Source organism: Penicillium canescens, assembly GCF_028828765.1.
Source record: "Penicillium canescens strain IBT 15451 chromosome Unknown utg000002l_segment0_segment0, whole genome shotgun sequence".
Taxonomy (NCBI): Eukaryota; Fungi; Ascomycota; class Eurotiomycetes; order Eurotiales; family Aspergillaceae; genus Penicillium; species Penicillium canescens.
The window spans coordinates 3,484,176-3,504,898 of NW_026703964.1; the positions used below are offsets into that span (position 1 = coordinate 3,484,176).

General features: G+C 49.7%; 7 protein-coding genes across 7 annotated transcripts; 3 read left to right on the forward strand and 4 right to left on the reverse strand.

Annotated features, from left to right (window-relative positions):
* Positions 1-1,359: 1,359 nt before the first annotated feature.
* Positions 1,360-3,204, reverse strand: N7446_002524 (GID4/VID24 family protein; the record flags this gene model as incomplete). The annotated part of the gene is made up of 3 exons (XM_058511273.1): positions 1,360-1,550; positions 1,619-3,128; positions 3,187-3,204. 3 exons carry the CDS (start codon positions 3,202-3,204, stop codon positions 1,360-1,362), a joined length of 1,719 nt encoding a protein of 572 aa, XP_058376809.1.
* Positions 3,205-3,742: 538 nt separating this feature from the next.
* N7446_002525 (mandelate racemase/muconate lactonizing enzyme family protein) lies at positions 3,743-4,953 on the forward strand (the record flags this gene model as incomplete). Its single annotated transcript, XM_058511274.1, has 2 exons — positions 3,743-3,918; positions 3,978-4,953. The coding sequence occupies 2 exons, from the start codon at positions 3,743-3,745 to the stop codon at positions 4,951-4,953; spliced, it is 1,152 nt and encodes a 383-aa protein (XP_058376810.1).
* Positions 4,954-5,220: 267 nt separating this feature from the next.
* N7446_002526 (uridine-cytidine N-ribohydrolase) lies at positions 5,221-6,573 on the reverse strand (the record flags this gene model as incomplete). The annotated part of the gene is made up of 5 exons (XM_058511275.1): positions 5,221-5,763; positions 5,834-6,150; positions 6,203-6,407; positions 6,457-6,464; positions 6,516-6,573. 5 exons carry the CDS (start codon positions 6,571-6,573, stop codon positions 5,221-5,223), a joined length of 1,131 nt encoding a protein of 376 aa, XP_058376811.1.
* Positions 6,574-6,789: 216 nt separating this feature from the next.
* On the forward strand, positions 6,790-10,026 carry N7446_002527 (PXA domain-containing protein; the record flags this gene model as incomplete). Its single annotated transcript, XM_058511276.1, has 3 exons — positions 6,790-7,300; positions 7,389-8,202; positions 9,081-10,026. The coding sequence occupies 3 exons, from the start codon at positions 6,790-6,792 to the stop codon at positions 10,024-10,026; spliced, it is 2,271 nt and encodes a 756-aa protein (XP_058376812.1).
* A 1,056-nt stretch (positions 10,027-11,082) lies between these two features.
* Positions 11,083-12,810, reverse strand: N7446_002528 (uncharacterized protein; the record flags this gene model as incomplete). The annotated part of the gene is made up of 3 exons (XM_058511277.1): positions 11,083-12,238; positions 12,296-12,317; positions 12,378-12,810. 3 exons carry the CDS (start codon positions 12,808-12,810, stop codon positions 11,083-11,085), a joined length of 1,611 nt encoding a protein of 536 aa, XP_058376813.1.
* Positions 12,811-16,770: 3,960 nt separating this feature from the next.
* On the reverse strand, positions 16,771-19,308 carry N7446_002529 (GTP-binding protein RBG1). Its single transcript, XM_058511278.1, has 10 exons — positions 19,157-19,308; positions 19,025-19,088; positions 18,884-18,961; positions 18,791-18,827; positions 18,661-18,731; positions 18,406-18,609; positions 18,273-18,358; positions 17,855-18,211; positions 17,679-17,799; positions 16,771-17,621 (listed from the first exon to the last, which is right to left on the reverse strand). Exons 1-10 carry the CDS (start codon positions 19,175-19,177, stop codon positions 17,602-17,604), a joined length of 1,059 nt encoding a protein of 352 aa, XP_058376814.1. The 5' UTR covers positions 19,178-19,308; the 3' UTR covers positions 16,771-17,601.
* A 102-nt stretch (positions 19,309-19,410) lies between these two features.
* Positions 19,411-20,657, forward strand: N7446_002530 (putative cysteine dioxygenase Cdo1). The gene is made up of 4 exons (XM_058511279.1): positions 19,411-19,916; positions 19,992-20,063; positions 20,141-20,336; positions 20,402-20,657. The coding sequence occupies exons 1-4, from the start codon at positions 19,653-19,655 to the stop codon at positions 20,530-20,532; spliced, it is 663 nt and encodes a 220-aa protein (XP_058376815.1). The 5' UTR covers positions 19,411-19,652; the 3' UTR covers positions 20,533-20,657.
* The last annotated feature ends 66 nt before the right edge of the window (positions 20,658-20,723 follow it).

Below are 20,723 nucleotides of genomic sequence, written 5' to 3' on the forward strand. Positions count from 1 at the left end.
CAAGTACATGCGTTGTACCTAGTGCTAGGTAGCTATGAACTACATTAGTCTCACTTTCCCCGCGTTTTGAAGTCAATCGCAATGATATGGCTGTTTATACTCATTACGTGTGGAAAATGGACAATAAGTTAGGAATCGAGCTGCTTTTATTGCTCGGCGTTCACCGTCAAGATGGCCGAGGTTGCCCCGCATGGCTATCTAGGTCCACCATAGTGTAGATGTCTGGAATTGCGTTAAATTGAATGTAAATTTCCATGGGATGATTGAGAATCAAGATAGGAGTTATTAACACGCATACATCCATGGATATCTCATTCAAGATAGAGTTTGACACACAACGTTAACAGGGATTGTATACTTCAGCCCGTGGTAATATGAAGTGAACTATATTCTGCATAAACACGATAACCTAGTCTGAGCACCTTATCAGGTTCATTCTGCAGAGGTCTGATAGGTGGAATATGCCGAAATGGGGTCTGGATTGGACGACATGACCGAAAGATTCAGGGCAATTGTATCCGAGTTCAGTCGCGATCAGACCCGGACCTTATTCCTGATCCGTCAGGTCAATATAGTATAGTGAATATTGGACACTTGGGGATTGAATTTGCGGAGCCCCGCGTTCCATTGAAGTATGCCTAGCATACAGTAGCTATGGGCTTGTGAATGCTGTTCTTTTTTACTCCCGGTTTGTCATAAAAGAGATTGACTGTCGAGGCGAATGATTGCCAAGTCAACTTCGCTTCAAATTGGCAAGTGAACCGAGGCTGACAACGAGCAGAATTGTTTACTGGGAATTGTATACAAGGGTGGATTTGGCAGTAAGCAGCTCATAGGTGAAGTAAACAACATCTGCGGTGAGCTCCATTCCGAAGAATAAATCCAACTCAAACTCTGCTCAAACACACACTTCATCCTTGATAATGTCAAAACGTCGTTGATCTAAAATGCTGTGTATAGTCATGCATGTGAGGGAAATAACCATTCATAGGCCAATTTTCCATGCTATAAACCACTACCAGCCAACAAAGGTAGTAGCTCCTAGATTCATAAATACAAACAGAATATGACAGTACAACGGGGCACGAAACCCAAAGAACAAGCCAGAACCAAGGTATAACCACTCCAAAGTGACCGTTTCGTTCCGCGACAATAATACAGAACTGTCCAAGATGACTGGGGGAAACAACACCACATAGCTATGCAAAAGTTCATTTGACCGTATCAGATGCCATCTGACGTATACCAAAACGCCAAATCATAAAAACTAAATGTTCAAGTAAACAGGGCCAGAAGACTATTCTGTGCCAAAAGCAGAGTGGAAATTGTAAAGAGAAGACGTGCACAGATGAGTTTGCTTTAGCGGAATCCATAAGAAGGACGCATCATTTTGGGCGTTTGCGGCTTCAGGGATAGCTGTTGGTAAGGCGAGCTTCCAGGGTCATAGTATAAGCCCTCGATATGCCCATCCTCACGGCGAAGGGAGATGTAGTAGAATCCAGAAATTGTCAGACCTTGTCGGGCGTCGGTGGGGGTGACGAAGCATCGTTCTAAGAATGTCAGTAACCAGATTTCAATAGCAATGGCAGTGATTTATTGCGTTCTCATGGGAACTCACCCTTCCATCGCATTAAGATCCAACCCGTGGACAATTCCTCTGTGATCCACTTTCGGCTCACGAGCTTCTGAGCCATCTCGCCATCTGTGAGTTCCTTGAATGGCTGAAGTTCGCGCCAATAAGTACTGTCAATATCTGCATCTGCCTTGAAGTTCTTGGTCTCCAGAGTGTGTTTGTTAAAGTCGATGATTTCTCCCTCCAAAAACGTCACAATATGTGCATCGTGCGTAGGCGATGTTTTATCAGGAATGTTATATGCCTCCATAGTTCCGGACAATGTCATGTCATCGTGGTTGATGTCATGGATGGTGACCTTGACAGGCCAGTTCTCATCGCGGTTGTTGGCCAAATACCGGCGACCACCTGTGGTTGATACGCTGATCCGAGCGCTGTCACTGCCATTCACAATAACCGGTTCACCAGGGGCGTGCGGACTGGGAACTCGTTGCGGCAACACGGAACACCCGGCGCTCGCAGCTCGTTGACAGCCCGAAAAGGTCATACCGGACCGAAGCCATGAACACTCCGGCGGAGGCGCAATATTGGGGGTATAGAGAATGAAGTCGGTATCTGTCCACGACTTGTTGTCCATGTCAAAGGGTAATCGGCTGTCAGCGGCCGCGAGCATGCTCTCTTCGAGAGAGGTCGAGTACCGGAGGCGATCGAGGTAGTTGATCGTTTCTTTCAAAACATTGCTCGACAAGCTGTCCGAATGTAACTGGCGATGGGCAGCAGCGCGAGCGCGCAGGTCGTTATGAGTGAGGGTGTTATGTGAGTCAGAGCGGTTGGAAGGACGATAGCGGTAAGCGCGAGATGCAGACGCCACCGTGTGATCGGCGTCTTCTGATTCCTGACTTTGATCCGAGTAGCGTTCGAGTAGGTAATTTTCGAGAGTGCGAGTTCTTGAAAGCCGGGGCTGGCGTCTTGCGGACTGTAGCAGCGCTGCCATTGCAGAGATTGGCGGTTGCCTAGATCGAGGGCGGGCGGGCAAGGCATCGGGTTCAGGTCCTAATCCTAGCAGCGGTGGCGGACCTGAAGTCTCGTGTCGCAAAGGTCGCGATGGGGCCGAGCCGCGGGGTGAGATGGCGTTGAGGAACGGCTGCACTTGGTCGTCGTCTGAGTCTTCGTCGCCGCGACCGGGACCATCCTCGTCGTCAGACCCTGGCGCCCAGCCATACAACGACCGTGGATTTGCCATGCGACCCTCGTAGTTTGGCATTTCGGCTGGTGTTTCTCCGTGGCGGCGGACGATAGGGATGCGACGGTTGATCTCAACGGATGCGCGTTGGTTGCTAGGGGGGTCGTCTACCTCCATGCGATCTAAGGTTTCGGATGGTGGATTTGGGGGGTAGCGACGACGACGGTGTCGACTTAAAGAGGGTAGTAAAGGGTTGAACAGGGCTGGTCGCGATCGCAGGAAGTTCACGTTGTCATCGTGTGCGCTATCGGTTTGCCCAGGGGAATCGGAAGGTGACTGCGGGAAGTCTATCGGACTGAGAGGAGTATCAGGCTGCAGGAGATGAAGCGATTAGCAATGTTGGCCACAGGGTGAATACAGGGGAACATACTGACGAGTTCGGAGGCATGGTCGGAATCCGCCGTCAAGGAGTGTGGGATGATCGACAGGGTTGCCATGCAGTGGCAAAAGCATCAAAGATCAAGAGTTCACTTTACAAAGATGGGGAAAAGGAACATCGAGATTCGAATGTGTGTGGAGTGGTTGAGGTCTGTGGAGAAGTTCAACGTATGACGTCCCTCCTTTCAACCGGCCTTTGACTCTCCATCTTCGCATTTTACGACGTCTACGCAGATCAGCTCTCCATGGACTGGGATACATCTACCGATGAAATAAGCTATAGACAAAGGTGCCGAGGAACGTGGGACCCCCTGTACACACTATCTGCAACTCCGAGCCTGTGAGATGCCGAGTCTATACATCTGTTCCATCGACATTCCCCGGCTCTCAGTGTCGGCAATCCGGATATCACTTCAAACGGAGCAACTCCGAGTGTTATAGCCTTGGCCCTTGCCAGATGACTTGGGAATTATCTCCTTTCCCTCTCACTAATAGTTCATATCGAACGTGCGCTATTCAGGCCCCGGGACGACAACACAAACTACACAATGGTGAAGATCAAGAGCATCGAATACTTCCGAGTCTTGCCTCGATGGCTCTTCGTCAAGATCACTGACGAAGAGGACAAATATGGCTGGGGCGAAAGTACCCTTGAAGGTCACACCGAGGCCGTGGAAGGCACCTTGAACGCCCTATGCAAAAGATTCGAGGGCTACGAAGCCGAGTAAGTGGTCCTCACACGCTCGATATACTAAGACCAAAGTATTAACCCGTTGTCAACAGCAACATCGAACACATCTGGCAAATGGCATGGCGCCTCGGTTTCTACCGCGGTGGCCCAGTCTTCATGTCAGCCATCTCCGGCATCGACATTGCCCTGTGGGACCTGAAGGGCCGCCGTCTAGGCGTACCAGTGTACCAACTTCTAGGCGGCAAAGTCCGCAACAAGCTCTCAGTCTACGCCTGGATCGGCGGAGACCGTCCTGCAGATGTTGGCGAAGCCGCGAAGGCCCGCCTAGCGCAGGGATTCAAGGTTGTCAAGATGAATGCAACTGAGGATGTCAACTGGCTTGACTCTCCAAGTGTATTGGACTCCAGTGTTGAGCGTCTGAAGACTGTTAAGGCGCTTGGCATGGACGCGGCACTCGATTTCCATGGCCGTCTCCACAAGCCAATGGCTAAGCAACTAGCCAAGGCGTTGGAGCCACACCGTCCACTTTTCCTCGAGGAACCGCTTCTTTCGGAACATCCCGAGGGAATCAAGCAACTCTCCGAGCAGGTTTCTTGTCCTATCGCCCTTGGTGAGAGGTTATATAGTCGCTGGGATGTTAAGCGGTTCCTGGAAGATGGTAGCGTGGATGTTCTACAGCCTGATATCAGTCACTGTGGTGGTATATCGGAACTGCGCCGCATCGCCAATATGGCGGAGACGTACGATGTTGCTATTGCGCCTCATTGTCCGCTGGGACCTATTGCACTGGCTGCTTGTATGCAGGTGGATCTTTCAATTTCCAACTTTGTCATTCAAGAGATGGGCATCGGAATGCATTATAATCTCGACGCTGGTGAATATGATATCACTAGCTATGTCAAGGACCCGAAGGTGTTTAATGTGCGGGATGGGTACGTTGAGGCTTTGAAAGCTCCTGGGCTGGGGATTGAAGTGGACGAGGAAGTCGTTCGACGTGTGGCTCAGAACACTCCTGCTTGGCAGCCAAAGGAGTTTTTTGGTCCTGATGGGTCTATTCGAGAGTGGTAATTTTATTCAGATGTTCAATTTTTGTGGTAATTTGCATAGCAATGCGTGTTGACGTTATATGTTGAATTAACGTCACAAATGCATAAAGATAGGTGAGAACATCCAGGCCATGCCACGGACAATGCATTCTATGGGAACCTGATTTTCTCTATCTTCCATCCCATAAAACAGAGTTCCATCTTGACCATTTATGCACTTCAAGAAATGAAAGTATCTAAAAGAAATGAAAGCTCTAGAGAGATGAGAAACATATCACATGCCACCCACCTAATTCCGTGTTGCATTGCAATCATCGGCCAGCTGGATACATTGCAGAATCATATTCCAAAAGGCTTCCAGGTCAACGCCCCTAGGGATAGCAACGCCTGGACCCTCAACAGGAGTAGCGATCGAACGACCCAGTTGACCAGTAACGGATACATCTTTGCCATGCTGCCCGTCTGTGACGATACTAAGATCGAATCGTTCGCCGCCTTTATCGTCAAAGGTAATGGCTTGGTTAGGATGCTTGTTGGCAAAGGATGGGTTCAAGGTCGACAAGATCACAGCCACGGCAAGAGGGTCATGCAGTGGAGGTCCGGTGGCCAAACCGAAAGCCTTCTCGTAGGTTGCAGCAAAGAATGTAAGTAGTGCGTGCAAGATCCGCCGAAGAACTGTAGGCTCTTGGGTTGAATGGATCGAGCCATGCAAAATGCGAGTTTGAACGGCCTGTGATGCTAGGACCTGATGCGTAAGATCCAAGGCAGCAATGGTGGTTTTCGCCGCAAGAGCCGGGTTACTGAAAATTGATTCCGAAGACTCAGGATCACACTGGATGGGCCATCTGCGTTAGACGTGCCAGCGGAGAGGTATGGAAGGTACTTAGAGAGGGCAAACATACATAGATGTTGAACTCAGCCCATGGCGTCACATTGCCGATTCTAGACTTCTCTCCTGGAATTCTGCTCATGGGGGCATCAGTGAATCCTTCACCGATGGCACCACCCATGAGACTTAATCCCTGGATGTGATCTACCACCTCAGGGAATGTTGCAAACAACAGAGCGACGTTTGTCATGGTTCCAGTTGCAACGACCCACGGAGTACCTTTAGGCTGCGCAAGGAGTGCATCTCTCATCGCCACAATAGTGTTCTTATCGGTGATGGGTGGTCTAGACGCCTTGGGGAGAAGGTCGGTTCCATCAAGGCCCGATTCGCCTGTCGAAGACTCTGGTCAGTCTGAAATATACATTCATTCCATTGAGCCTACCATGTATATCCGGCGCATGCAGAGCAGGCCGCGAGTATGGTTTCTGACTACCGGGATAGACCGGAATCTCGGGCCTGCCGATGGCTTCCAGAATGCTTCCTGCATTGGCGGTTGTCTTCTCTAAAGATGCATTTCCGTGAATTGTGCTAATGCCGAGCAGATGAAGAGACGGATGATGAGCAGCTAGTAGGATCGCGAAGGCATCCTAGGTCATCCTATTAGCATCGATCTCGGCGTCTATCTTTGAGGCTTACATCATGGCCTGATAGAAACGGTCAGTATGCAGCGGCTGAGAAGGGTCATATTGACCGACCGGGATCACAATCCAACCACAAGGGAATAGGACTATCTGTGTTCATAGGATTTAACATATTCAACGAGGTAGACAGCTGGCAATGAAGAAAGTCCTGACATCGCAAGTAAACAAGATCCCCGCATGAGATAAGGCTTATCAATGAATATAGCCCTAAGCCCTACTTCCCTGATTGAGCCATCAAGTTTGATGTCACTTGGTGTCTCCAACAGGGCAACAGAGCTCTTTGTTTCTTGCTGAATGGGCCATCCTGGAGATGTCCGCATGAAATGAGATGAACGACCCTCTCCGATCCGGGCTTCAGCCAATATCCCACCTCAAGGCTGGGCCGACAACCTCTAGCTCCAGATCCACCGCGCTGCCCTCCGCGACGACAGTGCAGCCTCCTTCGCGTCCGTCCTCTCGACTCCGAACACAAAAGACCAGCAAGGATGAACTAGCGGATGCTACCAGTGATAGAGCAACAACTGCCCTGATCCGACGCGTCCTGTGCCCCCAGACAAGCAGCTATGGGGCATCCTCTCCACAGCCTCCGGAAGAGCTGTTACCTCCCCTCACGAGCTCCAACGACGTTGACCGCCAGCTGTACGCCCTCCTCGCTATAATAATCAAAGAATTCGTCTATTCGTGGTACGCGAAAATCACCCCCGACCAGGCTCTTGTGAATGAAGTGCTCCAAGTCATCGCTCATTGTACACGTGCTCTGGAGCAAAGACTACGCCAAATCGATGTCGCACAATTAGCCCTGGATGAGATCTCCGGACTGGTGGAAGCACATGTACTCTGTAAGACTTGAATATCCCGAAGCTCTTCTCCTCGACTACCATGGTTGTTCCGTGAACAGGGGAAGCCTGTGCTGACTCTAACTTCCAGCATACAGACTGGCCAAGCAACGGTCGCATCTCTCAGGACTACCGACGTCGTACCGTGCGCTTTATCATGAGCTAAATCCACACCCTGGTCTTTCTCCGGTGCCTGATCAGACAGATCCAGACACGATTACGGAGCAGAGTGACAACGAAACAGTGTATCGGCGGCTCCTGGCCAATGGTGCCCTGGCAGTTCTCCTCCCAACCGAGGATCTCGAAAACAGCAGTCTCCGAGCGCTGGTCGTTGATGTCATCGCAGATCTGATTCTGGGAAACCAAATCAGTGGCAGAGCATGCGAAGGGTGGTTCATCTGGGAAACTGTAACCAAACTTGCCACGAGAGTGGGACAACGTCAAACCTCAGACGATGCAAAGTCGGCCCCGGACTCTCAAATCAACCGATTAGAGAAGTTTGGCTTACTATCAAATGAAGACAAGTCCGCGAATCAGCCATCGGCGTCATTCTCAGCCACAGCCTGGATATGGAATGTTCTGCAGACCATTTATCTTGGTTACGTCGCTTTGCGTTTCATTGCCATAGGCCTGTTCCGTGTCGCATCGAGTCCAGGCCCGTCCTCGCACGGTTTCAATGTTTCAGTTGCCTCTTCGACAGCTATTAATCAGAAAATAAATGGGATGGGCTCAGACGGTGTCACGGGGAAGCGCCCGGTTCTCGACTACCGGATGTATTCCATGGTCTCAGAGACTTTGGGAATCCCCTGGAGGATGCCATGGCTGAGTGGGCTGTTCGCTCTGGCCCAGCATCTGATTCTGGCAGGCCCTGGCAGGGTTGGTGGTACCGACGGAGTCCTTGATAGGTGAGTTTCTATTCCTATATTCCCTCTGCCCTCTGCAACGTTGGAAATGATACTCGACTGTGGAGCAAGGGTGCTTCCACGATCCCGGGGAGGGTGTCACCTGTGCCACCGTGGAACAAGAAGCGTCTTGCTCGCATGCTGCGTCGGTCACTTGATCTGTAACTTTGATACGATGCTGTTACGAGAATTACTGTATGGTCATTGTCAGGCCGACATGGCTGTTCTGCGCTGTGATTGGCTGTGTCTAAGCTGGTCCGAGCCCTGGAGATTGCTCACATATTCTCTTTGTTCCGGGGGCCGGGCCTTTCCGTGCCGCTCTTCCACTCCATATGCCAACTTTCAACTTGGTTTGTTCTGAGGAAATGAAAGATCACATCTGGGCCGGAAGCACGACGATCGCAACTTAGGGGGGCTATGAAAGAAAAACCCTACGCCGATCACCCAAAAAGCACTATGCGCCTTTTAGGCGCATGAGAAAAAGGCCCTGACCGAGGCTAGTGAATTACTGGGTTCTGTCCAATGAGCGAAATTAGAATTTCGCAACTTGACCGAGGTTCGTGCATCAAGCCCCAGGTACGGGATGTTAGCCGCTGAAGAGGGGCTTCATTTCCTCTTAGGAATAGCATCCCTGTCGCTGGCCCAAGCTCCCTCATCTCTGCCTAAGCCGATCTTGCTCCGCCTCTCCCCACTTGGTTACGGCCGGACCTCATTTAATGAACCTCGCTCTAAAATTGAGTGAGAAAAAGAGTACAACATCTCGGGAGCTCCACAGTCGAGAGCATTTTCGCTTCATTGATTTTTTTTTTTTTTTTTTTTTTACGGCCTCTGCTTGGCTAAATTGCTCCGACGTCATTTGAGAAACCATGCTGACTCCACAGATTCATTCGGGAAACCATTGAGGAATACGTGCTGACCCCCACTTTGTTGCCCAACCTTCTTCTTGCGACAAGGACCGCCTTGTTCCCGGCCAATACCCGCCCGTCATCTCAGATAGCGGTCGTGAATATTGGAGAGCCGGCTTCGGCTCCGCCACAGGCCTCGGCGCCCAGTCAGAAATCCCTCGCAACCACCGCCTCACCTAGCCCCCCCATTACGGAAGGAGTTAGGGGACCTGCAGCAAGCGATACCATTGGTAAAAGTATCGAACCCGCAAGCAACAGCAATAGTGGCGGCAGTGGCGGGGGTCCAACCTCAACGACAGCCTCAGCCCGCCCAGCGTCACTTTCTTCCATTGCAGCCGATGCCCCAACAACAGCATCGACACACGTGCCGGCTGAGCCGGAGAAAAGGAACACTCCATCTGAGACGGAGATCGCCGCTATCAAGCGGCGATGTGCAGCTAGTCTACTGGCCTTGATTCCGCGCAGCCTCGCACGAACCTTCTTTGGTGTTTCCTCGTCGGCCCCTCCGCCCTGTAGCGGTGATCGTACCTGCAGTACCAGCACTTCGCTATCCCAACCACCTTCCAGGACGAATGGTGGGGACCAGCCCCGACCTGCGGTTCAGGGGAAGGAATCAACCCTGTCGTCATCGCCTTCGCTTTCGGCTTCATCTCCAGCCCTGCCTGAGGGGAGTGGTCACCTTGCCGCTGAGCGGCTGCGCACAGATGACGATCCGTCTGGCATTGATCTAGAGGATGAGTACCTCCTGGATACAATTGAGAATGATATCCTGGACGTTTTTGCGGATGAGTACTGCAACAAACATCTAATCTACTCCATTATTGAGATTGTGCTCGCAAAGGTCCTCCCTGAGGTATCTGAGCACAGCGTGGAAGATCTACTGGAGGACCGTGGGGTGGCGTCAGCACCACCTGCATTCTAGAGTCTCGGTCTCGGTATCCGGCCGGTTTTAGTTAGACTTTTCTTGTCTCATGGACTTGTTTTTAGCACCATACTTAAATTCTTTTAATGAGATATGCCTTACTTATGACCAGCATAAGTTCAAACTCAAAACAGTAGTAAGATTGTAAAATAAACAACGTGGTGTGGAAGATGGGGGTATAATATAGGAGATCCAAGGTAAAGGAAAGTAAGAAAATAAACGAAAAACAAAGGTGATAAAGAAACTAATGTGACATGCCGGTTCATGTATAAGCGAACCGGGCAACATTATGTTCTTTCCGCGCGAGCGGGCCCAGTTTAAATAAATTAAAAAGAAAAGAAACGACGAGAAGAAACAAGATAAGGAAAAAGAGCGTAAGAAAGAGATGCAATACAACGGTTGCAAGATAGGGAGGGGAGGGGGACAGTAATGTGGGAATAAAATGCAAGAATAAGAAAAGCGCAACAGGGGGGAATAGACCGAATCGAGGAAACGGGAAAAGCAAAAAACAAATAGAAAAAGCAAACCCCGAAGAAAAGTAGAGAATCCCAGGTCCAAGGCCCATATCCGTATACCATCATTTCCATGTGCTATATTCCATGTATGCGTAGACATCGCCCGGGCATGAGAGTGATGCGCCAAATCCATCCCATTCCGACAAAAGAAAGAGTAGAGGTCGCCCTCTGGATATTTGTATGTTTTTTGGGGGTGTTTGTGCCAGGATTTCTTGTCCTGGTTGTCGCTGGCCAGAGACCCAAGGATAGAGATAATTTCGTACAACGGCATGCATATAAGGGAGGAAAAATCAAAAAGCGAGGCAAACTAACAAGTAACCTCCCTTGACAGTGAGAGATGAGAAGAAAAGACGTAACCGAGTTGACCAGGGATGGGGAATCATGGCGAAATCGCAAGTGTGTTTGGAGGGGGGGAATTCGCGTTGGGAGAGTCTAGGTTAGAGTCAAAACGACTGGAAAACCTGAGATGCAGAAAAAATGGGGGTAGGGTGTAACGTTCATAACAAGAGTTCGCAAAAAAAAAATGCAACGATGGAGGATATCAACCCATGTTATGGATGCTCCTCTTCTTGGTCACGCGCGGAGCAATATCCTCGTGCTCATCAATGCGTGGCAAGCCATTGAACGGGGTACCAGATTGGCTCTTCGCGAGCTCCAACCGCTCCATAAGTTTACCAATGGTGAGATACTCCTGCGCGGCAAGACCAGCAGGCTGATGTTCGAAGTAGCTCATCACTAGTTCCAAGGCCCGGCGGGCTTCGTCTTGAGTTGGGGAGCCAGGGGAACTGGTAGGGGAGATGGTAGTTGACTTTGACGGGGGTGGCATGGAGATTGTCTTAATCTCTGGGTTGCTGCGGTTTCGTTTGATGCCATTTGTTTGATCCAGGCTTATGGGCTTGGAGTCATCGTCGCCGATTTCCAGGGGGGACTGTAGGGTTTGGACGGAGAGTGATTGTTGGAGCTCACGTTTTGCGTATTGGTGGTCCGTTGTTTCATCTGCTGTGAGGAGGGTTGGGTCGATAGGCACGAGGGGTAAGGTCTGGCTGCGTGGGCGGTTATTGTTGTGGCTGTTGGTTGGAAGGCGCGACTGGCTTGTTGGAGTGAAGGGGCTGTCGGAGACTAGGGTTGATGTTGGACTGATCATCCCCGCCGAGGAGGTTGTATCGAGCGACGTCGTACTCTTGGAGTAGTTGTGTTGGTAACCCCCTGTCAGGTCGGGCAGTGCATCAGCAATGTCCCGTTTGATTCCTTCTTGGCTCTGGGTTGGAGACAGCGGGGATCCAAAGCCATCGATCGGGGAGGAGGGTGAAGGCCCTGTCGGGCTTTGAAGGCCAGAGCCTGTGGAGAAGTCTGTGTTGATACGGGTTGGGCTGTTTGATCCACTGCGTACATCGGCAGACCCTCTGCGCACCTTTGCACCAAGCAGATTGTTCCTGTGCTTGAACTTGTCAAGCCAGGCTGCAGTCAGCACCTTGTCCTTGCCCTCGGGGCAGCCACAGGTGCTGGCAAAGAAGAGAGCTTTCTCTTTAATCATCTCATCGCTCAACGGGTACCCTTGGCGTTGGTAGTTTCTCGCCCAGTTGGATAGGGCTTTCTCGATATCAGGGACTCTGCCCTTGGTCCGTTTGATGGGAGATCGACTCCCATCGTCAGGGTTGAGATATTTCTCCTTTTGGCGGAGTACCTTTGAAACCGTACTAGATAGAGAACACGTTAAATTACATCAAAGAAATTACCCAGGGGTGCAGAAGTACCTTCTTTCAACTCCGAACAATGCTGGTCATGAAGTCAGCCCTAATCCCGTGACTCTGCAGGAACAAATATGCACAATCTTACCTCCAATATCAGTCTGCTTGGCAGTCTTGTTCTCCTCGTGATATAAGCACATTTGGCGGCGATCCTCATCGGTAAGTGTCCTGCGCGGCGTGGAACCTCCAGTTGAGGTCTTTCGCACTGGAGGCATGGGAGCGGAAGGCGATACCGAAGTCGGAGCGGACACGTGCGGCAGACCACCTTCTTGAAAAGGCGAGTGGTGTGTGAGCATGCTGGGCCAGGAATGCGAGGGCATAGGAAGTGGCATCGAAGCGTAGGGTGGTGGTATTGACATGTTGTAAGAGCCATCCACAGCCATGAGCGGCGCTGGGCCGTAATCAAACCCACTATATTCCGGCATCGGCGGAGAATGTTGAGGCGAGGTAAACGCGCCTATTTCCACCCATGGTGAATGCGGGAATTCACCATCTGGAGCATGATGAGTCTCCGTTTCCATGGTGGATTGATCCTCCATGGACGGTGAATATCAGGACGAGTTGATTTTTATACCGATGGAGTCTTTTGCCGCTGATAGGCTCGAGACTGGGGAGGGAATGGTCGTCAGGAAGAGAGAAAAAAGAAATCCCGGGGAACAATGAGACAATCTAAGGGTAAGACAATAAGAGCCGATGCATGTTCCACTGCTTCTGTCAACCCGTATCAAATTACCGAGATGCCCTGAGCAAGAGAGGAAGTGTCAGGTAATGCCCCGAGAAGGATAAAATAACTGTGAGCTATCAAGCTGGGGGAGGAATGTATACAATATGCAGGAGAGAAGAGGTAAAAGTGCACATGCGGGTAAGGCAATGGAGTTAAAAGGAAAATCCGAGCCACCAAGGCCAGGGCGATCAGTATCGCGTGGATTGACAGAACTTGAATCTCGATTGCAACTGGCACGAGAAGCCTAGAGTCCGGAGAAACCCATGATAACCTTCCCCCAAGAGGAATCCAGCCGACCTGAGTTTTGATTGGGTAGTTAGGTGAAAAAGCCCATCCGACAATGATCCAAAAAAGAAATATAATTAAATAGGATTTTGTAATTTCGAAATCATCCCTGCAAATGGAGGGGGCAACGGCCTCTGGTTGGTTGGGGGTGCGATATATTGCGGCAGGGGTTGCATCTCGTCAGGCCCAAGTCGTATTACAGTGTAAGGGTATGGAAATGTCATTTTCTTTTTCTTTTTCTTGTCATTTCTGTCATTTTCACTTCTTTTTTCCTAGTTACCCTGAACGGGGGTTGGGGTTGGACTCTAGTCTACACTGTACATCTTATATTCAATCAACAGTATTATGAGTGTCACCATCGATACCCAATATGGAGTCAATTCCGTCTTTGGGGCAACTTCGGCGTGACCGTCCACCGTTTATCCCTCACCTGCTAATCTATGACGGGTGTCTAATCTTTCAGTGGCTGGCCGTTTTCGCCTTGCTTGAACGAGGCTTGGGGTCTCCCCGAGGATTGAGTCAAATCAGAGTAGATCATCCGCGGGGGAATTTGGAATGGTGGAATGGAGTTCGCTGAAAAAGCGCCCAGATCGTAGCTGATTTGCTTAGGACTGGAGAGCGGATCGATAAAACGCTGAACCTAAATCCCGCATCGCATCCGTGTAGAGGGCGATCAAAGTGGACCGGGAGCAAGACGATAGCGGCAGTGCAGAGAGACCATTTCTATTCGGGCCCTTTGGTTGACATTCAACAGTTTGCCTTTCGCAACTCAACCAAAGAGAAGGCGAAAACCAAACATTCCCAACTCTTGTACCTCATGTGATATGTTTCAGGGGGCACGGTGCCCGTAGAAAGTTGAGGGTAGGTGCGAGAGGTCTCGATCTTGTCTGTAAATAGGATAGGAGGGTAGAGCAAATCCCTAGATTGGACAGAATGACCATCAAATGGCACTATTCCTGGAGGGGGAGTATTATGGAGCCTGGAGGAGCCGATCTGCTTGAGGGTTCATAGCAAACGAGTCGACACGGCAAGAAAAGGAGCAAATAACAAATGAGGAGCAGCATGGATCATTGAAATGGACGAATCCGCCTCGTAGGATTCCCTACGGTCGATACCAGAGCCCGATACAAGGGCCGAACAACGTTGTGAGAGTCTGACCTATCAGAGCCGAAAAGAGGCATAAGAGAAAGTGGTTGGAGCCCTGAGAAGAGGGGAACCTCCCAATGATGCGATGTTTTGGCGCTAACTTTTCAGCGTTCATTTCTCCACTTGGTCCACTGCGGTACCCTCCGGCCCGGGAACCTTTACGCTCTGCACGGAACTCTGGAAGTATAAGGAGGCTTTTGCGGGCTTTGTAGAATATAGCCTCTGACGTCTATACCTCCTCATATCGGCATTCACATTTGGACCCGGCCTACTATACAGGCCCGAGAGCCTCCCCGCTTGTTCAACCAAACCACGAGGAGGCCGGATGTGAAATTGGCCTGCTTCGGTTTCATTGCCTTTTGAATGCGGCATTTTTTCGAAACATATAACCGGGATTGACTGTCTGAACTACAAAGAAAAGTCAAATGCAACGTACAAAAAGGGCTGAGCTGACAAGAATTTGACAAATTAACCCCATCCCCGATTCCCGCACTACTTATGTCTGACCCCGTAAGGGGCTCTGATTCGGTCGCAGCGCCAATCATGCTTACATTGCCATTTTGTTATGCGCCAAGGCAGCCTAAAAAGAAACGTGCTATGCAACTATGAAGGAAATGAAATAAAATAGAAAAAACTAGTGAAAATCGGGTTAGTTATTACCGAATGTGGCCCGGAGCGAAATCGTATTCGATCAGCAAGTGGGCTGACGCCATTGAAAGGTTGCAATTTCTTGCAAAGCCATATCGTTAAAGAGTACAGTAATTACTAGGCAGTCTAGACCGGTCAGAATTGAAATCGCCAACCTCTGGATGGGATGTACGCATATTTGTTTCTCTCTGTCTGGTCCGTCATTTCTTGGCAATGATCAAGCTCCGGGGCAAAGTTCCCGTTGAATCTCAGGCACAGAGGAAACAAAAAGGTGTGGACAAGGGTATTGAGTCAGGCACCGATCGACATCCCGTTACAATCCCGCCCGGGCTATCTCCGCGTAGGGTGTCAATTGTGCAGTATCCTTCTTGATTACTCGGAGATACACTGTGGGACTGTGGAGTGATGAATGAACGAAGGATCGAGCCAGTATTTAAAGCTCTTCAGGCATGTAACATCAGCCATGGCATGATGGTACCTACCTCTCACATGGAAAATCGTGCCTCTCCGGGCCATGACTCCGGGGAAGAGCATAGGCTAATGCAATGCAATGCGACGGGGATAACCGCTGGATTCTCCACGAGAGAGGGAAACAGGGCGGTGCCAGAACAGTCACCTGATAAATGTACATGTATACAGATGTATACAGCATACGATAGATACGTAGCCTTGCAGTAGCTTGGAGAATCCTGCCGATCTTGCATCTGAGAACGGACCAGATCGTGAACAGGCCCCTCAAGAGCTTTTTGCGCTAGATCGGAGTTTCTCCACCTTGACTAACAGAATTCCGATTCATAAGATGCAAACTACACTTAGCGTATCAGTATTTATTCCATACTGGGAATGGGATTAGGGATCAGATAACCGTTGACAACCGGACCATTCACCGCTTGTTGTACATTAGCCCTAGTTCGCCTCACTTTTTGCCTTTCCGCTGCTTTTCCTTTTTTCCTTCCTTTTCACTCCTTCTTGAAATGGGTTAGGTTGCTCACCATGCAGATCCTTAGTATGTTTACCTCGCAATTTTTGGTAGCGAGCAAATTGGTCCACGGAAAGGCCAGAAGCTAGCATGGACTACAGTAGAGAGAACGTGCTACTATAGTTGACAGATCAATTGTGGATATAACAAGCCCCTATCATAACCCTTGGGTATTTTATCCATTTTTGAGCGGCCTATCGGATAGAGCTCTAAACCCGCTTCTTAAGTTCCAAAGTCTACGCACGCAGCCGAAAAGAGGCCCGTCATGATCACCGTTGCCGAACTTATAGGTCTGTGCGAGTCGACCCATGCACACCATAATTGCCTTTCCGGCTCCTCCCCCCGTTCGAGCTGTCAATTCTCATCTCGGAGCTTTCAAGCTGACACCTGAGACAGCCCTGGAAATTAACAAGTAAAATACACAGAAAAAAGTACGGAGATCGACGGAGGTAAACGAGGGACCTGGGCTAGACCTTGTGGCTTTTGGACAATGCCTGACTCGTAAGCCTGGGCGCAGGTCAGGATGGGGGAAAAAGCAAAGGCACCGTAAATCCTCATTTCATACAAAATTCATATGACAGCAAGGATGCCGCACAGGACGGGATGGAATTATGTAGGGGAATTCGCCAATCGGATTACCTTGGATATGATTGCCCATGCAGGCGTCCTTGGTAGGGATTTGTAACCCCTACAGGACCGATAAGAGGTTGTATCGTCCGATGCTATAGCGAATTTTGAGATAACCCGGGGAATCTATTCGTTCAACGTGGTAAAGTCTTGCAGGCGCATATTTAGTGCATGGAGAGAGGCAATATGCGTGGTGCGCTCCCCATCGGTTGGGGTTTGATATTAACCATCGGGATTGGGCAACAAAAGCAATATATGACTGGGCTGCTGTTTCTTTCGTCGATTTCTTTTGATTTCCTAAAAAGCCACCCGACAAGTATGAAAGAATAGACTCGCTTGCCGTGAAGACCTGGATCTAGAACTTTTGGTGGAATCATAGATAAAGGACAAAGGACCTTGAATGAAAAAGAAGGGGGTAATCATAACAATATGGACTGGTCGCTTCGGTCAACTACCAAACAAAGAAATGACTCTCGCATGCCAAGGGCATCAGAAAATACCCAGGGCTTTTTTTCACCTCGTGTCTGCCCCTGGGCTTGTGTAACCCCTGGCATACGCCTAACTCGAGTTCACCAACCCGCAAGTCACGCTATACCTTGAAAGGCACCAAGTTGTAAGCAGATGCCATGCAGGCTACTTGCTCACAACCCATCAATCTCGTCAAAACGTAGCTCTGACTCAAGGTTCCCCCCAATTCATCTTGGTCGCCCGTGCTGGAACGAGTCTATCCAACCACGCTCGAGTCCGGTGGCGTCTTACGGGGAGTTATCCCAGAAGCCGTGTGCCTGTCATACTGAAGGCGCAAAGACATGCTGGCACAGACCACCTGCCACCAGCGCCGCTTGGATCAGCTCGCCGCTCCGCACGCGGGCTATAGGGGTCTAGGATTTGTGGCCAAATCCTTTACCGCTTGACGATCGACACTGTAGCCCGTCAGCTTTCAAATCCATAGTTACATTGGAGATACAACGGTCACTTACCGATATCTTCATCGGCCAGCTCGTGCGAAAGGCCGACACGCTGCGGTTGGTGCTTCACGGAGCGACCATACACGATAGCGTGCTTGAAGTCGTCCTTAATAGTGCGGTGAATGGAGTTGCACTAATTGCGGTTAGTTTATGTTCTTCCTTTGTGAGAGATAAGAGGTAGCCCTTACGAAGTCTTCGACTGTGCATGCATAGGAACGCAGCACAACAGGTGCCGAGTAATCGGGTGCTCTGCCCTTGGGCTTGGTATAGATTCGGCGCAGCTTGAGCTTTTCCCACATCATTTCCATCAGCTCATCAACGTTCCATCCGTGCTCCGAACTGATAGGACAGGCGTTGGGAATCCGGTAAAGCAGATCCAACTCTTCGATAGAGATGGCATCAATCTTGTTCAGCGCGTAAATGACGGGAATGTAGCTGCGACTCTTGGCTTCAAGGACATCAATCAGGTCATCGATAGTGGCGTCGCATCGAATAGAGATATCGGCAGACGAAATCTTATACTCGTTCATCACAGCTTTGATTTCCTAGACATCGTTGTCGTTGTTAGCGTTGCTCCGAAATCCCCGACTTGCATGAATATCTCACGTCGTTGTCAATATGGGTCAAAGGCTGAGTACTGGTGATGGCAATACCACCCTTGTCCTTCTTCTTGAACAGAATGTTGGGGGGGTCTTGTTGCACCGAATACCAAATCCTTCCAATTCGTTCTCGATGACACGCTTGTCAACCAATGGCTTGTTCACGTCAAGGACAATGAAGATAAGGTTGCAAGTCTTAGCCACTGCAATAACCTGTCGACCACGACCCTTTCCGTCTTTGGCACCTTGAATAATACCGGGAAGATCGAGAATCTGAATCTTGGCACCGTTGTACATCACTTGACCGGGGACAGTTGTGAGGGTTGTGAACTCGTAAGCCGCGGCTGAAGAGAGATATTAGAATTTGTCGTGTGAAAGGTATTGCTCCAACTAACCTTCCGAATGCTGTCCAGTCAATTTATTCATCAGAGTACTCTTGCCGACGGATGGGAAACCAATGAAGCCACTGTGAACTGTGAGTACGTTGCCGTCGAAATCTCCCTGCCGTCCTATTAGGGTACTTACACACTCGCAACACCAGTACGCGCAACATCGAAACCGGCTAAAGACACAGTTAGCAACCGAAAAGTTCCTTTAGACCTCTGAACAAGTACTTACCACCACCGCCGCCACCACCTCCGCTGCTTGGCATCAAGAGTTCACGCTTGAGCTTAGCAAGCTTCGCCTTCAACTGTCCTGCACAAGTTGTCAAAAATCATGTCGATGATGTCGAAAGGGTGTCTGGGAGTGCGCGCGTACCCAAATGGAACGAGGTGTTCTTGTTCTTTTGAGTCCGAGCCATCTCAGACTCGATCTCTTTGATCTATTGGAAGAAATAACATGGTTAGTGACATGCGACGTCATGGTCAAAATTCTGAGCGATTAACTCACCTTTTCAATAGTGGTCGACATCTTGGCGATTTGAACCAGCAATTAAAATCTAAATAAACGTAAGTGGGAATCCCCGAAACTCAGGGACTCGAATGTGTCTGGGAGAGCACTGCTGTAGTGAAAAGCACTTGCGGACAATCTTTGAATTGTGGCACCGCAGTTTTTAGTCAGGGCGGGGTGTGCGCCTCAGGCAACGAGGGCAATTATGTCATTCGGTGCCTGAGCGACAAGGTCATTCCTTATCGCTTATCGCGCAACTACTTTGCGACTTGCGACTTTGCTACTTTATTACTTTGTTGTTTCAACTTCAGATAAATGGTCATAGTCTTTTAGACTTGGCAGAGTTTCATTGCTACCATTGGTGGCTACTATAAGCACGCAATACTTCCAACTCCATCCCTCCACCTTCCGACCTCCGATAGCGCTCCTTTTCCTCCGTCAACACCCTAGAGCACACAAAAGCCCGTGGGCAGCTCTCAGAACCTACCTCGACATCATGCCTTTCCTTAAATCCGAATCCGGATTGCCCCGCGACAACCAAACAGGTCCAGGCGCCTTCGAGAGGCTCGTGGAGAACCTTAGTGCGGCTTTAGGTCCGAGTTCGGGGCTCGATTCTAGTGATGTCGACCCGATGGAAATACAACTTTTGATGGAGAAATATGTTTCAAATGAGGAAGAATGGGGCTCTTATGCACTGGGGGATGCAAGCAGGACATACACAAGGAATTTAATTGACGAGGGGAACGGCAAGAGCAACTTGGTGGGTCAAGACATTGCCATTCCAAATGACGTTCATGTCGCTTGTGGAAACATATAAGTTAATTTCTTCTACTAGTTGATACTTGTGTGGAGTCCTGGAAAAGGCAGTTTAATCCATGATCACGCCAACGCACACTGTGTTATGAAGGTTCGTGGCTCTTTGGTCGTAAATATCGGCATCGTCAGGAGCATTCGTTTCTCGGGCTGACCTCGAAATAAATATAGATCTTGAAAGGGAAGCTTCAAGAGAACCTCTACTCATGGCCCGACCAAGCAAAAATAGAGGATGGCCAACCCTCCCCACCGCAACTTACCAAGCAAACCACCTACGGCGAAAACCAAGTGACCTACATGTCCGACAAGCTAGGTCTGCATCGCATATCCAACCCTGACCCGGAAGATTTCGCCATCTCATTACATCGTATGTTCGCCTCATCCTTTTATGTATCCATCTCCCGGACCTCTAGAAATTGACACTGCATACAGTTTACACTCCACCCAACGCTGCGATTCATGGATTCTCCATTTTCGATGCGAAAACCGGCAAGGCATTTCATGTCAAGCAGACCAATTTTTACTCCTATCGTGGTCAACGCCTTGATGATGGACAAGAGTAATTTTGTCCATGCTCCTAGACTCTTTTTTAAATACCCTTTTCTCTATCTTTAGCGTTGATAGTCTTGACAAGATGAGATTGTATGTTGTATTCTTATGTAAAAATGCAGTTTTATGCTATTCTCTCGAAAACGAATCAATCCAACAGCCAGGGACTTAGAAATGCATGACCCCCCTTGTGCCTGGCCTGGGT